The following is an 18,400-nucleotide window of genomic DNA, read 5'->3' on the forward strand; positions in this document are numbered from 1 at the left end:
TGCTTCGCAAATGTATGCACGGAGCTCCAAGTAGCAGCTTCTAAAATGTCTTTGGTAGCCACTCCTCGTAGGAAAGCTGTAATGGTGGCTGTAGCTCTTGTGGAATGAGGTCTGATATTTTCAGGAGTTGCCTTTCCATGAAAAGAGTAGCAAAATCGAATGCAATTTCCTATCCATTTTGAGATTGTCTGTTTTGAAATTGCTTTTCCTTGCATTCCCGTTGCATATGCTACCAGAAGTTGGTCAGTTTTTCTGTTGGTCTTAGTTCTGTCTAGATAGTAGCGTAATTGTCTGTGCACATCCAAGGCATGTAGCAGTCTTTCCCCCCTGTTCTGTGGGTTGGGGAAGAATGTAGGTAAATGAATCGCTTGGTTCAGTGATTCTCTGGAGACCACTTTTGGCATAAAGGTAGGGTTGGTTCTCAGAGACACTCTATCCTGATGGAAGATAAGGAAGGGCTGTACTGCCATTAATGCCTGTAATTCAGATACCCTTCTTGCTGAAGTGATTGCTAGCAGGAAAGCAGTTTTCCAAGACAAGAACTGTAAACCTGTTGTTGCTGCTGGTTCAAAAGGGGGAAGTGTTAACTTTTCCATTACAAAGTTGAGATCCCATGTAGGTAAAGGTGGTTTCCTTGGAGGCTTTACATTTTTGATTCCTCTCAAGAACTGCCTGAGTAGAGGATGAGAGAAGACAGGAGGATCCATGTTGTATTCTGCTGAAATTGCTGATGCATGAATCTTAATGGAAGAGTAGGACAGGCCATTGTGGAACAGCTCTGCTAAGTATTCCAGGATGTGTGCTATGTTTGCCAATGAGACATTTTCTCCCTTTGCTGCACTCCAAATGAGGTATCTTTTCCATTTGGCTGAATAAGTTTTCCTTGTGGAGGGTCTGCGAGCCTCCAGGATAATGTCCTTAACCCTCTGAGATAAATCTGGGTTATTTTGTTTTATGCACATTCCAAGCAGCTAGCTGCAGTGTTTTCAAGTTTGGATGTAGGATCTTGTAGTTGTTCTGTGTTAGAAGTAAGGGACATAGAGGTAGAGGCCATGCGTGTGTCCGAGACATGCTTCTCAGTAGCGGGTACCAATGTTGCCTCGGCCAGTCTGGAGCTATCAGGATTACCCTTGGCTGGTCCTCTTTGATCTTCAGTAGGACTTTGTACATCAAAGGAAGAGGTGGGAATGCATATGCTGTCAGGTTTTTCCAGCTGAAGGAAAGGGAGTCCACCCTCCAAGCAAGTGGGTGGTATGCTCTTGTGCAGAATTTCTTCATTTGGTGGTTGTGTGGGGAGGCGAACAGATCTATCTCTGGTAGTCCCCATTTCTTTGTTATGGTTTTGAAGATATCTGGATGCAGCATCCATTCGTGAGCATCCGTGGTAGTTCTGCTTAAGGTGTCTGCTAGTGAATTTTCTTTTCCTGGTACAAATCTGGCCTGAAGTTGAATGTTGAGATTCAAGGCCACATTCCACAGGTCCATTGCCATCCGGCATAGTGGATACGAGTGTGTACCTCCCTGTTTGTTGATGTACCACATGACTGTGGTATTGTCCGTCATCAGCAGGTGACCTTGTTGAAGGAATGGTCGGAATGCCTGGATTGCATGTTTCACTGCCAGCATCTCCTTTAGATTTGTGTGTAGATTCAGCTGGTCTTGGGTCCATAGGCCTTGTATGCACTTGTCCATCATGGGAGCCCCCCAGCCTAGGTCTGAGGCGTCCGTGGTGATGGTCTGGCTTGGATGAGGTTTGTGGAAAGGCAGTCCTCTGTTCAACTGACAGGCCTGAGCCCACCACAGGAATTCTTGCTTCAGGCATGGAATTATTGGAATCTGGGCTTCTAGACTGTGCTTGTGTTGAGACCATACATTCCTTAGGTACCATTGCAACTTTCTCATGCAGCCTGGCATGTGGAATCAATATTATGCAGGATGCCATGTAACCCAGGGCTTGCAGGACTTTCCTTGCAGTAAGCCGAGTTTGTGTTGTTAATGCCATGAAATAGACTGGTAGTTGCTTTTGTTTTTCTTCTGTGAGAAAAGCCATCTGATGTATCCAGTTCTGCACCCAAGAATATTATCCTTTGGGATGGTACTAGTCTTGACTTTTGCATGTTGACTGTGTATCCCAAGGCTTGCAACAGTTGTGTGACATTTTCCAAATATTTTGTTAATTTTGCCTTGTTGTCCGCTTGTATTAGGCAGTCGTCCAGGTATGGGTAAATTTGAATTCCCTGAAGCCTGCAATGAGCAATTACTGATGCCAGGCATTTCGTGAATACTCTGGGCGCAGTAGATAAGCCAAAGGGCAATGCTGAGAATTGATAATGCTCTGATCCTGCAAGAAATCTGAGGTGTCTTCTGCAATCTGGTCGATAGGGACGCAGGTATGCCTCCTTGAGATCTAGAGTCACCAGCCAAGACTCCTTGCCCAGCATGGGAAGAAGTTGCTGGAGGGTCAGCATTTTGAATTTTGGAACAATGAGGTATGTGTTCAGAGCGGACAAGTCGAGAATAGGTCTCCATTGATTTTCTTTTCTTGGTACAAGGAACAGCCTGGAGTAAAATCCTTGGCCTTGTTCCATAAGTGGCACCTCTTCTATAGCTCTCATCCTTAGTAAGTTGTTGATTTGTCTTAGAGCGTCTGTTTTTTGGCTTGGTGGTAGGTTTGGCATTCCTCTCTTTTTTGGTAGAGTGTGGAAGTGAAACCTGTAGCCTTTGTCTATTGTTTGTAAAGTCCATTTGTCTCCTGTAATGTAATGCCAGTTGTCGGAAAATAAGGCTAGTTTTCCACCCAAGGGTGCTTCCAGTTGTTCCCTGGTAGGCGGAATCAGAACCAAGTCATTGTGTCTGTCCTGTGGAAGTGGTTGTAGTTGAATCTGTGGCAGTACTTCTCTGGTTGGTAGGTTGCCACTGACGTCCCCTGTAGGCACCCCTGGATTGTCCCCTGCCTCTTGGGCGTCTATTTCTGCCTCTCTCTGCTCTGGAAGTGTCTGGAAAGGACCAATTCTTCGAAGGCCAATTTCTGCTAAACCTCGGAGGTTGGACCTGTAAGAAATCCTTGACTGTTTGGACAGATTTTGCTTTTTCTTCCACCTTCTTTATAACCTCCGGTGCAGGGGAGCCAAACAAACTTTGTTTCTCCATAGGAGCATCTAGGAGTTTTGACTTAACATGGTCTGGTAAGGATTGTTCTTTTAACCAGGCATGCCTTCGAATCACTGTTCCAGTCATAGCTGATCTAAAGGAAGCCTCCAGTGCATCATAGCCACATTTTAAGAAATGGTTACTGACCTGCTGAGAGTTATGTACCAAATCCTGAAGGGACTTGCGGTCTATAGGTTCAGGAGAGGACAGTTTTTTTATTTAGCTGGTCTAACAAAAATTCCTGGTACTGAATCATGTGAAATTGACAGTTTAAGGCCCTGGCCGAAAGAGTAGCAGAAGTATAAACCTTTTTACCCCATCTCTCTAATGCTCTAGATTCCCTTCCAGAGGGGAGAGGGTTTTGGCAGAGGCAGCTGCCACAGCTTTAGGGCCCTGTGAAATGGTTTCAGGATCTGCAACAGGAGCCTTATACAAATGGTAGTGTGTGTCCGGGACCCTGTAATATCTGTCAGGCTTGGCAGGGGCCGGAGGAAGAGAATCAGGGGCAGTACAGGCATCATTACATGCATCATCAACAACTGTTAGTACTGGAGGAATGGCTAAAGGCCTATGCTGTGGTAAGTGTAAAAAGGTCCTTAGCCTTTTCCTTGAATCTGAAAAATCCTGGCCCTGCCATTGAAAGTGTTCCCTCATAGCATGTAAGGTTTCCCCAAAAGAAAATTCTTCAGGAGGAGAAGCAGAAGGAATGGAGTCTTCTGCATCAGAATCCTCATAAGGAGAATATGGGCCTTCATGAGGGTCTGAAATATCTGAGTCATCCGAGGAATAGTCTGTAGAAACTATTGGAGGGGGTTGAGAGGCCCTGTCTGGGTGAGGTTGGGATCCCCTGATCAAAGAAATGAGATCCTCAGCCAGGCTGAGCATTTGGGAACTAGAGGTAGGCCTGTGTGAGGGAGTTTTAGCAGGTAAGGCCTTAGAAGATTTAGCTGCTTTAGCCCTGGAAAAAGCCTTGATAGACAGATGCAGGGGGTCTAAGCAGCCCCACTTGCAGGGGTAGATATGTCTAAAGGAATAGTATCTGACAAATCCTAGGTGCCTGCTTCTGTAGGGGTAATTTCAGTAGCAGATTCAGCCATGCTCTGTGAGGTCTCGGCTATCGGAGGCATGCTTTCGGCCAAAGGAAGAACCGAGGACTCTGTTTCAGCCGAAACAGAGACACTCGCGGTTGGCCTAACCGTGGTTTCAGCCGAAACCGCGGACCGCGAGTGTCAGTCCTTTTCCTTGCGCTTTTTAGCTAATTGTGTAGTCGGAGTCTCCGACGGCATTTTGTATGCAAAAGCGGGACCAAAAAACTCCTCTGCAAACTCCGACCGACGTCTAAGCGTCCGTCGGTTGAAGGAAGCACAGGCTAAACAAGCTGATACGTCGTGGTTCGGGCCTAAACAAGGAAGGCAGTAAGAGTGGAAATCCTTATGAGGTATTTGATTCCCACAAGTTAAACAATTATTTACTTTGTCTGACATCGGCTGAGGCAAGAAAGAGTCCCCGACGGGGTACTTAGCTTTTTAGAAGTCTTCGGTAGTAGAAATCTCTGGATCTGACCGACCAGCACTTGAACAGCTTCTGCTTCGGGCACCGCGCGGCAAGAAAGACTGAGGAAAATGGCGTCGGCTGATGCCTTTATACCACAGCAGCTATGACGTCGGGTGAAGTGCGACATCAGCCGAGGCCAGACCCAGACTTTGGAATCCGGCCGACCGAAGGGCTGCCTGAGGCAGGACAACCCATATGTTAGGACTGCAGATGCATCCTTGAAGGACATCTAAACAGCATTAGGAGCAGCTATAAGGCCCTGCAGGACTGCAGTGGCAAAGCCTGCCCTAGATTTAGAAAAGAGGTAAATAGTAATGCTTTGTGAACGTATGAACTGAGCTCCAAGTAACAGCTTCTAGAATGTCTCTGGTAGGGACCCCTCTGAGAAAACCTGCTGAAGTAGAGGCAGCCCTGGTGGAATGGGATCTGATCCCCTTGGGCACAAGTTTACCTTGGTGCAAGCAGCAGAAACGAATGCAATGGCTTATCCATTTAGAAATAGTCTGCTTTGATATAGCCTTCCACTCTGATCCTGCAGCAAATGCCACTAGTAGTTGCTCAGACTTTCTTAGAGATTTTGCCCTGTTTAAGTAGAATCTTAGTTGTCTGTGTACATCCAATGAATGCAGAATCCGCTCCCCCTTGTTCTGCGGATAAGTTGGCAGGTGAATGGTCTGATTAAGAGCCACACTGGATGCCACCTTAGGCATAAAAGGACTGGTCCTGAGGGCCACCCTGTCTGGGTAAAATATAATAAAAGGCTCCACTGCCATGAGAGCCTGTAGTTCTGAACCCCTTCTAGCTGAAGTGACTGCCAAAAGAAAGGCGGTCTTCCAAGAAAGAAATTTTATATTTGCAGTAGCTGCTGGTTCAAATGGAGGTAGGGTGAGTTTTTCCAGCACAAAATTGAGGTCCCATGCAGGAGTTGGCACTCTTCTGGGAGGCCTTAAATTTTTGGCCCCTCTGAGGTACTGTTTTAGCAGGAGATGAGAAAAGAGGGGTGGGGCTGTGTTTTAATGAGCCAAGATGGCAGAGGTGTGTATTTTTATACAAGAAAAAGATAGGCCCTTGTGAAGCATCTGAGTTAAGTATTGCAAAATCTGAGGAATACTGGGCTTTGCTGTGTCTATTCCTTGTGCTTGGTTCAAAGCACAGAATCTCTTCCATTTATCAGCATAAGATTTTCTAGTACTAGGCCTTCTGGCCTCCAAAATTACATCCATCACAGGTTTACTGAGAGATGTGGTTGGTGAAATTAGTTGATTAGCCATGCTGCAAGATTCACAGTTTGTAGCAGTGTGCGCAGAATTTGATAGTTCTGCTGAGACAATAGGTGAGGTGTTTGAGGCAGGTACCACGGAGGAAGGTGTGACATATTCCTTAGAAGCGGGTACCAGTGTTGGCGAAGCCAGTCCAGAGCAATTATAATCATTTTTGTTTTTTCCTGTCAGACTTTTAGTAAGACCTTAAAAAGTAGAAGCAGAGGGGGAAACACACAGACTGATAGGTTTTTCCAGCTGAAGGATAGAGCATCCACTTTCCATGCTTTTTTGTGATGAGTTCTTGTGCAGAATTTGTCTGACAGTTTTGGGGAGAGGCAAATAGATCTATGTCTGGGCTCCACCATTTTTGTGTTAACATGCTGAAGATTTGAGGATCCAGTTTCCATTTGTGCGGGTCCATAAGATTTCTGCTTAGTCTGCCAGAGTATTCTGCTTTCCTGGCAGGAATTGTGCTTGAAGATGTATTTGTTAAGTCAAGGCTGTGTTCCACAAGGCCATGGCTAGTCTGCAAAGGGGGTAGGAGTGGATACCCCCCTGCTTGTTTATGTACCACATAACTGTGGTGTTGTTGCCAGTCTATCAGTAGTTGTCCTGGATGAAGGAAGTCCTTGAAGGCTGTCAGAGCATTCTGAACAGCTAGCATTTCTTTCTGGTTGATATGTAGATGCATTTGGTTTGAGGTCCATTTGCCCTGAATGCATCTACCTGCCAGGTGGGCCCCCCCAAGCATAGTCTGATGCATCTGTAGTCAAGGTTTTGGTGGCAGGGGGTAGTGTGAATGACTGTCCCTGGTTTTGGTGACATGCCTCTGCCCACCAAAGAAACTCCTTTTGCAGGCAGGGAATGAGAGGAATCATTGTTTTCAAGCTGTGACAATGTTGACTCCATAAGCTTTTTAGATATCACTGAAGTTTCCTCTTATGCAGTCTCTCATATGGGATTAGTAGAGTGCAGGATGCCAAGAACCCCAAAGCCTGCAGAATTTGTCTTGCAGATAGCTGGGTTTTTGTTGCCACTTGTTTGAAGTATGTTGTCAACTGAATTAGTTTGTCTGGCATGAGGTAAGCCATCTGGGCAGTTGAATTCAAGCTTGCACCCAGGAATGTAATTATTTGAGGGTACCAGTTGCAATTTCTTTTCGTTTATGGTGTACCCTAGGCATGCTAGAAGCCTTTTTATAAACGCCAGATGTTGGAGTGTCCTTGTCCTCTGTCTGAATGAGAATAGTCTAGGTAAGGATAAATTTGAATGTTTCTTTGCCTGCAAAATGCAATTACTGGTGGCAGGCACTTTTGTAAAGACCCTGGGCACAGTAGATGAGCAAAAGTACAGTGCAGAGAATTAGTAATGCAAAACGCCTGCTTTGAAGCGGAGGTATCTTCTGCAAGATTCCCTTATTGGGATATGCAGGTATGCCTTTTAAGTCTAGAGTTACCAACCAGGCATTCTTGCCTAGCACAGGCAGTAGCTGTTGTAAAGTCAGCATTTTGAATTTTGGAATGTCCAGGAACGTATTTAGAATTGATAAAGTCCAGAGTTGGATGCCATGATTTGTCTTTTCTGGGTACCAGGAAAAGCCTTGAATAAAATCCTTGCCCTTTTTCCTTTTCTGGCATTTTGAATTTTGGAATGTCCAGGAACGTATTTAGAATTGATAAAGTCCAGAGTTGGATGCCATGATTTGTCTTTTCTGGGTACCAGGAAAAGCCTTGAATAAAATCCTTGCCCTTTTTCCTTTTCTGGCACTGGCTGAATAGCCCCCATATCCATGAGGGAAACATGACTTGTTTCTGGGCCTGAGCCCACTGGTTTGGTGGCAGATCTGGCCATCCGTTTGGAATTGGCAACCTGTGGAAATGAAATCTGTACCCCTGAGATACTATGTTTAATACCCACTTGTCCTGGGTAATTAAATGCCAATTTTGAGCATTAAGTGCTAGTTTTCCCCCCAAGGGGGCTGCCAAAAAGATAAGTGTTTGGAGATAGCAGAAGAAAGTCATTGAAACTGTTTACTGTAGGGTTGTGCTTTGTTACCTCCTGATTTGGAGGTGGAGGCACCCCATTGCTTTGACCTGTAAGATCCCTGTGATTGATATCTGGAGCCTTTGGAGCATCTGGGTTTGCCCAGAGTGGCTCTGTTGGACACAGGAAAGGATCAATTCTTAGTAGGCCAGTGTCTACTGAACCTGGGTGGCTGTACTTGCAAGAAATCTTTTACAATTTGCATAGATTTCGCTTCGTCTTCCATTTTTTTTAAAACCTCTTCTGCCTTATTACCAAACAGACTATCCTGCTGTAAAGGGGCATCCAACAATTTAGCTTTAACATGATCTGGCAGATTTTGCTTCTTGAGCCAGGCATGCCTTATCACAGATCCAGTTATGGCGGCCCTGCAAGAGACCTCCAAGGAATCAAAACCACATTGCAAAGTATGCTTTCCAACCTGTTCTGCTGAATGCAATAAATCCTGCAACTCTATTTTCCACACAATCAGAAATCAACATCATTTTCTGTTTCAGTAAGCCCATAACATGCTGTTAATATTTAAGCATACGAAACTGGCAGTTTAAAAGTCCTGATTGCCAAGGTTGCAGATGTATAAACCTTCTTTCCCCATCTATCCAGCACCCTGGAATCTCTATAAGAAGGGGCAGGATTTTTGGCTGTAGAAGCCTTAACACCCCCGTGGGACCCTGAGAAATAGGTTCAGGGTCAGCAGCAGGATTTTTGAAAAGAAACTTGTGATAGTCAGGAAATCTGTAATATCTGTCTGGCTTACTAGGAGCTGGAGGCAGGGAATCAGGAGCCATGCTTGATTCTGAGAACACGTCAACAATGTCTAATACAGGAGGTATTGCCAAAGGCCTATGCTGAGGAAGAAAAAAAATCCCTAAGCCTTTAGATTCTGAGAAGTACTGACTCTCTCAGTGAAAATGTTCCCTTAAAGTATGCAAAGTCTCTCCAAAAGAGTAATACTCAGGAGGAGAGGCAGAAGGGATGGATTCCTCTGCATTAGAGTCCTCATAAGGTGGAATAGAAAATTCCTGATCAGAAGAGGAATCAGGAGAAATGGAAACCTGATCTGAAGATTCATAATCAGTGCCTTGCCTAGGCCTCTTAGCATGGGGGAGTTGGGAACCCCTGATCAAGGTAATTAAATTTTGATCATTTGTTTTTTAGGCATAGGGGCCTGAGCATGTGGCTCATGCGTCGGTTTTTTAGACATAGAAGCTGGTTTTGGCCTTGTTTTTGATGATAGCGTCGGTTTAACATACAAATGTTGAGGCCTGAAAACACCCTCAGAAGCTGGTGCCTGCTCAGCAGCTCCAGACCCATACAAGGGAGAGACATGCACGGGTTCAATACTTTCAGAATCTCACGGCATTCCGGTCTCTGAATGGGTTTTGGTAGAGGCCTGCGACTCAAAAGTAGCGGGCATCAGGGACTGCGAAAGCGACTCACTGGGTACCAGCGACTGGCTTAGGAGAAGCTTCGTCATTGGTTTTGGACCTCAACGGTCTCTGTCTTTTTCCTTGCATTTTTTGTGAACTCCGGTAGTCGGATTGCTAATAGACGACATTTCAGGATAGTTAAATCTTGAACCAAAATATTTAGAAGCAAAAATATACCGCTGATTAATAGTGCACTGGTTAAATTTAGCACAAAACTGACAGCAAGGCACATTGTGATCAGGGCCTAGGCAAGGAATACAGTACAAATGAAAATCCCTATGAAGTATTTGCTTCCCACAAGTAACACAATTAACTTTTACCGACCTTGGTAAGGAGCAAGAAAAAGTATCCCCAACTGGGTACTTGGCTTTAGTTTGAAGACTTTGGTTCTGAAACTCGAAAACGAAAATTTCAGGAGTCTGCCGACCGGCACTTGCGAACTGCTTCTGCTTCGGGCTCCGCGCGGCAAGAAAGACACATTAAATTGGTGTCGGCTGCATGTTTTATACCCCTGACGACCTGACGTCACGGAAGAAGAGAGAGCAACCAACGCAGGACCCAAGACTTTTTTATTCAGGGCGACTGAGGGCAACCTGCCAGCAGATTACCCAAATGTAATGACTGCAACAGTGAAACACAAAGAACATCTGTGAGATGCAATCTTTATGGCAGGGGAGTCAAATACACGGCCCATAACATTCCCACATGCAGCCCACAGCTCACCCACCACTCCAGTCCCAGAGTTTACCTGCTCTCCCGTACATAGCAGGACCACCAACCGAGCATCACATGAAACCACAACTCATCACACACTCATCCTGTCAACATTTCAAGCCATCAGTCTATGAATACATGTAATCAATCACTGCAACTGCTCACCCATACAATCTCTTCAGCATTCATACATGCATTCACTCACTCCGATCGTTCGCCCACAGTCTCTGCAGCATTCATACATGCATTCACTCACTCTGATCGCTCACTCACCCACACAGTCTAATCAATGTCGTCCCTATCCTAAACATACTTCGCACCTGTCTGGAATTTCACAGAATATCCAGGTGTTTGCCTGATATTTTGGTCTCTGCTTCATTAAACATGTAGTTTTCTCACAAATCATTGAGTTACAGTCAATCCTGTTTTTTTTATTTATTTTTTTTTGGGGGGGGGGGGCTAAAGGCCCATGCCAGGCAGTGAATGCAACAAATCAGTGTCCACAAAGTCACTGGTGTGGGTAGTTAAAAGACATTCCACAAATTAAAATGTAGACTTGTTTTAACAAACAAGCGGGTATTTGTAGTCAATGCAGTGGCTAGTCCTGTACTTCTGACTGAATTGCAGCATGTTTCGGTTACTGTTTTGGGTAGATGTCACGGAGTAATCTGTCTGAGCAGTAGTCTTGCTTTGCCAGTTGAAGTGTTAGAAAAAAACAGTTACTGAAGAATAAAGCGTGGTGCAGGAAAAGTGGAAAACCTTGTACTTTTTTGCTGAAGTGAATGGAAAACCAACTTGGTTTGATTTGTAAGCAAAACATAGCTGTGGCAAAGGAATATAACATTTGCAGGCATTACACAAGAATTCATGCTTCAAAGTATGATGACTATAGTGGAAATATGCATGAAGAAAAAGTTAAGGAGTTAGAACAGTCACTCAGAAAGCAGCAGTCACTGTTTAAACATGTTCACCAAGCTAGTAAAGTTGTAGCTCGGGCAAGTTATAAAACTGCACAAGAAATAGCTGTCAAAGCCTTTTTCGGAGAGGGGATTTATAAAAGGTTGCTAAATTTGTAGTAATTTCAATAGCAACTGATGGAAGTACATATGTAAATGACACAGCACAGCTTGAAAGTCTTATATATATATATATATATATATATATATATATATATATATATAGTGTAAATGACGATATGCAGGTAAATGAAGAACTTGTGGAACTGGTACCAATGAAGGGAGCAATGGAGAATGACATTTGTGAGTTTGGTAGGTGCACTATTTAAAATAAGTGTAGACTGGACAAAAACTGAGCCTGGCTACAGATGGAACATCTCAAAAGGTTGGTAGAAAAGCTGGTGTGGCAACAAATTAAAGGAAAAGCTGCTAGCCATGAACTAACACCATCAAATTCACAGTATCCATTGCATAATTCACAGAGAAATGATTTGTATTAAAACATTAAAGATTCACAGAGAAATGATTTGTATTAAAACATTAAAGACAGGTCATGTTATGGATGTTAAAGACAGTGAACTTCATATGCGCGTGAGGTCTGAACCACAGTTCAGTTATTGGAGAAAAGTCACACTCACGGTCTGCCACACCACACTGATGTTCATTGTTTAAGCAGAGTTGTGTTGAATCACTTATGAATTAATAAGTGAAATACAGAGGTTTATGCATGAGAAAGAAAGAGATGTGCAGGAACTGAAAGATGATGAATGGGTTCAATATCTAGTATTCATGGTAGATTTAACAGAACCGTTGCATCACCTGAATATAATGCTGCAAAGGTTGCAATAAATTGGTGACAGATTTATATGACTACCAGTACCTTTCAGTTGAAACTTAAAATTATTAAACGCCAACTAGCAGTAAGTAATACTGCACACTTTCCCCACTCAAGTCCCTGCAAGATGCACTTGAGTTTCATGGTGCTAACACCAGAAAGTACTGCACCAAGACTTCCAAATTAGTGAGTTCGGAGAAAGATTTGCAGACTTTAAAAACCTTGAGAAGGATTTTTCTATTTTCCATAACTCTTTCTCTGTTAGCGCTGATGAGGTACCAGAACAGTTTGTTAGAACTAATTGAGCTCCAATGTAATTCAGAGTTGAAGGATAAATTTAAGTGTTGATACTGGCACATTTTATCAGTATATGTTGGGCCAAGATATCCCCAATTAAATGTCTGGCCATAAAGACGGTCAATGTTTGGCAGTACTCATGTCTCTGAAAACCTCTTCTGTAATGGACTTGAACAAGTCTCGACTTGGTTCTCAACTTACCGATGAACATTTCAACTCAGCAGTGATGGTAGCCACTGCTCAATCCTTAGTGCCAAACACTGATGCAGGCCAAGAGGTGCCAAAGTTTCTGGGACCAGTATTACCAGGAATTAAGGTAAATAGCTTGATTTTCTTGACTAAATTGACCTTTACTTATTATCATCATTGCTCTTTATTACTGCTATCATCATCATTACATTACTCCCCTATTAAGTGGTCTCAATTTGATAATTACCTGACCCGCGTACTGTATACTCTGATGAAATGTGGCCTGCTGGGGTAAATGAATTTGACAACCCTGCTTTACGGCCTAAACCAAGTAATTTAATTTCAAACTATTTTTCAAAGTTTGCTTGACTGAGATTAAATTCTTCTCTTACAGAATCCTCTGTTACAATATATTCAACAGTTACAATACAGTCTGAGACACAGTTGTACTTCTTTTCTGTCCAGCAAGACCCACTGTTGGTACATTTTTAACACAAGCAGCTTTACAAATACATTTTCAACACACAAGCACCTGTACAAATCAGTTTGATATACAAATGACAAAACTCCAGCTAACTAGGCTGGCATCTGTTACACATCCACTGCTTTACTTCTCCCGGCATAGCAAGCAATACCTCACATCATCACAAGGTGCAAGAAAGATCCATCTTCATCTGAAGCAGGGTCCTCAGAAGCTTCTACATCATCCCCTCACATCTGCTTCAGGCAAACTTCTAGACAATACCAACTTGAGCAAGGAAGCTGTCAAAGGTGCCCTGGAGGACCTGTGAAGAACCTCTCTTGTAAGTCAGGAAATCAGAACAGACGGATGGTAGGCTACAGGGAGAACCCAAGTTCAATGAGTAATGATAGGAGACCAGATCCAAAAAAGCTCCAGAGGAAAGAGTCAGACAGCAAGAACATTTTGGAGACTGGACTCCTAGCTCCCACAGGGTCTAGAGACCTTTCCTCAATTTCTTCTCCCTAGCTCTGTCTATACCTTTGTTTTTTCTTTCTACCTCTCTATCCTTATCTTCCTTTGGCTTGTCTCCTTTAGACTCCTCTAAGGTTCTCTTGCCTTAGGGAGAACAGAGGGGGAAGATGCAGATTCCCACAGTGGAGAAGAGCTCTTTTCAGACTAGAATGAGTTGCAAAGATTTGAGGAATTAGCATGGCTAACAGGATTACTGGTGGGAAGAGGAGCTTGAGCCTTGGATCCAAACATCTAAAAGTTGCTTGCTTCAAATTTGATATACTCAAATGCTGAAGTGGACAGAGACACCAGACACGGAATTAAAAATCATGTATCACTCCTGAAAACATTTTTGCTTAAAATTCCTCTCCTGTTTACCTCCACTTCCAAACACCTGAAGTTTTTTTTCTCCTATCAAACAAGACTGGTGAAAGGTTACTTTTCTCCTGTGGCAACACTTAAGATAAAATAAATTCCCATTTAAAGTACTGAAACAATCCCAGCCATCTATACACCATTACCTGACTGGCTGTTCTGCGGTGTAGCAAACTGGGAGACTTTAGATCCCTTATCCCCAAAGGATCTGGTTCTTGTTGGTCTTCCACTAGAGGATTCTACCTGTTCAAACAAAACAGCAATTTTACTGCAAATGTTCTGCAACATGCAAAGAAAAAGTGAAGCAATACAAAAAAACATTAACACCAGTACATTATGTACACATGACAGCTACTAATGGCTAACTACAATTTTTAGGACAATAGCTTTACTGTACAATTTCGAAAAAAAGTGTTTCTTAATTTACAAAATCTAGATATCTCGTTCTATGCCACAGTTGTATCAGTTATACTTAGTACGATTAAATCTGAATTATGTCGTTGCCTTATTTTCCAAGACAGTTTTCATATGCTGAAAAACACACAAACTTGAAGTCACAAGGTGCTCAAGGACTCCTACACCAATGACCAAATCCTATAAAATAATCTCGAGTAAACATGTTACAAAGACTACAATCTCCTACTGCCGCAAAAAACATTTCATAAGCCTAGATATAGCTCTTGTTACAAATACAGAAGTCATATACTTATAACACTGGATCAGTTTCTTTCTAGTCCCACAGTGGCTGCTGGGTACTGAGAAGCTTGTTGAATCTGATCGGGCCTTCTACTACTAGTGCTTCTTGCCTGAAGCTCCTTCAGAACTTTCCTCCCACAAGTCCCCTGGGCCTTCATTAACCTCAGATAAAAAAGGAACAAGGAAGCAGAAGGGCTTTGGGTTGGTCTGCCAGGTCTTATGTAATGAAATGACAATTTGGATTGGGTATGGAAGGAGGGCTGTCATTTCGGATGAATTAGGTAAGCATATTATATTTTGTGTGTGTGTGTGTTCATAGGTGTGTACTAGGCTAATGGCTGTGGGGCCTTTACAAGCCTAGCCTACAGAAGTACCCTAGCATTGTGCCACCCGTCATTAGTTCCTAGTACCTCTATCAAGTACAGACACTGGAGTGATCACCTGGGTGAACTTTCTATTACCCATCCACTCACCAAGATTTCACTTGAAGAGGGCTAGTGAGGTGCTCTGCCCTCTTCACTCAAAATCATGATGAGTGGATAAGTAAAGTTCACCTCGGGGATCACTCCAGTGGCTCTACTTGATGCATCCAAATCTTATTACATTCTTGCATCTAATCAGACTGTCGGGACAAAATCTGAAGTTACCCGACTTATCTGAACTGGTTCTCAGAGAAACCCTGCCCTTATGAAAGATTAAGCAGAGTGGAGCAGTTAATACAACATGCAATTCTGAAATCTTTCTGAGAGAAGTAATGGCAACCAAACAATGTTTTCCAAATTAGAAATTTTGGGTCTGTGGAAGAGGCTGGCTAAAAAAGGCATTAAGAGTTCCCTGTACAAAACTGGAGGTGTTTGGGGGGGGGGGGTACTCTCTTTTATTGAGGGTATAAAAGGAAATACCTTTCAGAAAGGCCTTGCGGAACTTATGCAATGCTAGAATTTGGTTCTAAACACCACTGTGCAAAATTAGAAACAGAAGCCAATCATACCTTAATGGTAGAAAAGCTAGAACCAGCTGTGCATAGACTTGAAAGGAATAAAAAAGCTTCTGAAATAGGAACAGAAAATGGGTACAAACCATGTCCTATAGGCCACATGGAAAACCATTTCAATTTGCACTTGCAAAGCCTGCCTGTGGATTGCTTTTGCAATGCTAACAAAATGCACACTACATTCTGTGATACGGAAGGGTTATTGGCCACCTTGGGAACTGGAGAAACTAAGAAGTTAATTTGAGTTTCTGCAAGCCTTGGTGATGCTGTCTGGACAAATGGAAAAATATGAATGGGAATCTAGAAACCACGGGGACTTAAGTTATGCCTGAGCAACAGCGACTAGATTTGCCTGGGCCACAGTATTACTGTACCTTGGCATGCCAATGTGTTCTGGAGAAATCTGGAGATGTGGATAACGGTGGGCATACAGATATCCAGGGCCACTAATAAACCAGGGCAAAGTAGCTACTGTACTTGGTGCTGGAGGGAGACACAAAAATGTACCAGCTAAGCTGGCTTCAACAGCTAAAGATTTGTAGAGCTAAGATACTAAGCATCCACTGCAATATTCTCATGTAAAAGTGTGTGTGTATGTGTAAGAATAGTTGTGCAAGAACTTACCATAACCATGAATGTCCTTCTCTTCCATGTCACAGTATTCATAACCGCAGGGAGGTTGCTGCCTGCAGCTCCAGACACCTGACCAGTATGCCAAAGTCTTTGGATAAGGGGTATGTGCAACATTGCATGTCAGAGCCATAAACCTACGTTGGCTATACGTGACATCTGCACATACCCAACTCAGAACAGACTGCCCCATACCACATTACCCCTGGGAGGCTAGAAGAAAAGAAGCTTTCCAGGCCCACACATACCACCAGTCAAGAAAGTAGACAAGCTGAACAAATATATGGCAGCTGTTATAACCTTTTAAGGAATACACACAAAAGAAAACCAACAAATAAAATAGGGGTTAGGAGGGGGAGATTGACTACTGCAACATGGAAGAGAAGAACATCTATTGTTACGCTAAGTTCTTAAACTATTCTATGTCCTTCTATTCTCATGTTGCAGTATTCATAAGAGCAGGGTGAGTACCAAAGCTTTAGGTAGGAGCCTGGGAGGTAGGTAGTGAGACAGAGTCGATGAGACCCTGAAAAGCTGACTGGGCAAACTCAGCTCTTGCTTTAGAAATCTACTCTAACTTGTAATGCTTGCTGAAAGTATGTATAGAAGACCAGGAGACTGCTTCCAGAATGGAAGCGTAGTCAATGCCTCTGAAAAAAGCTGCTGAAGAGGCAGCTGCTCTGGTAGAATGGACTTCCACATTTGAGTTCAATTCTTTTCCATGAAAGGAATAGCAAAATGAGAGAGCCTTGGAAATCAAAGAGGCAATTGTCTGTTTTGACACTGCCTTGCCCGGGACTATAGGGTGAAAAGAGACAAAAAGTTGGTCAGACTTTCTAGTGTATTTGGTCTTGTCCAGATAATACCTCAGTTGTCTACTAACATCCAGGGAATGCAAAGTCCTTTCTGAAGAGTTGAGGGAAAAAAACAAGTAGATTATTGGTCTGATTCAAAGAGAGCTCATTAACCACCTTAGACATGAAGGAAGGATTAGTCCTGAGGGAGACCCTATCTCTATGGAAGGTAAGGTATGGAGGAGTGGACTTAAGGGCTTGGATTTCAGAGACCCTCCTGGCTGAGGTAAGGGACACCAGCAAAACTGTTTTCCAAGTACATTACTTAAGAGATGCTGAATGGGCTTTTTCAAAGGAAGGTAAAAAGAAGTTATGTACTTACCATAACATTCAATGTGAGTTGTTCACCTTGCCTTCATTCTTTACTGATGGGTTCGGAGCCGATCTCTCAGCTCCAAGCTGGCCAACTGCAAAGCTCGAGGTCTTCAAATAGCTCAAGGCCAAGTCCCTATCTCATGATGCACCTAGAGTTACCTCAGATCTTGTTTGCTGCATATACCACCATGTGTCATTCGTTCACTCCCAAGAAAGGATATAGAAGGATTGAGCAACCAGGACGGATCCAGCATCTCAGTCATTTAACAGCCCAGGAGGGGGTTGGAGGGAGGGACGCAAGAATGAAGGCGAGATGAACTCACATGGAACGTTATGGTAAGTACATAACTTCTTTATGTGAAGCTGTTCAATCTCGCCATTCATTCTTTACTGATGGGTAGCATCCTAAGCACCAATCTCGGGTGCCTCACGGGAATATATTTCTCAGGACCGTGGGTCCAAAGGAGGTCCTGTCCCTGGAGGCCTTGTCAACTTGGTAATGAGTGATAAAGGTATGGGGTTTTGAACAAATGGCTGCTGCGCAAATGTTATTAATGGGAAGTCTGGCAGAAAAAGCAGATTATGTAGAAACTGCTCTGGTTGATTGAGCTTTAACTTTATGCTGCAAAGGCTGGCAGCTGATTAAGCAAAGGTGATGCAATCAGATAATTTAGACAATTGTTTTAGCCACTGCTCTATCCATCCTGGAATCTGAAAATGAAAAAAAGCTGGTCTGATTTTCTGAAATCTTTTGTTCTATCCAAATAAAATCTGAGCTGTCTGTGAACATCAAGCTTTGTGCAGCATGTACTCTAAATTGTTTAAATGGTTGGGAAAGAAAACTGGCAAATCAATAATCTGCTTGAGATTGGTTTCAGTGTAAACGTTGGGCAAGAAGGGTTTGTTCCAAGTGAGGGACTGTCAGCATGGCATATCAAATAAGGAGGCTTGATAGATAAAGCCTAAAGCTCTGACGCTCTACGGGCAGAAGTAATAGCTACTAAAAAGATGGCTTTCCATGACAAAAATTTAAGGTCACAAAAGGAAGCTGGTTCAAATGGCGGAAGAATTATGCGAGAAAGCATAAAATTTAGATTCCATGGAGAATAGGGAGATTTCACAAGTAGTCTAAT

At 43.2% G+C, this 18,400-nt stretch overlaps 1 protein-coding gene across 1 annotated transcript in view; it reads right to left on the reverse strand.

Annotated features, from left to right (window-relative positions):
- The window catches only part of NSD2 (nuclear receptor binding SET domain protein 2), a 2,565,963-nt gene that overhangs the window by 1,350,609 nt on the left and 1,196,954 nt on the right, over positions 1-18,400 (reverse strand). Inside the window, exon 10 of the mRNA XM_044062294.1 lies at positions 13,925-14,021. Coding sequence (XP_043918229.1) covers positions 13,925-14,021 — 97 coding nt within the window. The remainder of the gene's footprint in view (positions 1-13,924; positions 14,022-18,400) is intronic.

Source organism: Protopterus annectens, chromosome 2.part1 (assembly GCF_019279795.1).
Source record: "Protopterus annectens isolate FY-2018-M chromosome 2.part1, PAN1.0, whole genome shotgun sequence".
NCBI classification, from domain to species: Eukaryota; Metazoa; Chordata; order Ceratodontiformes; family Protopteridae; genus Protopterus; species Protopterus annectens.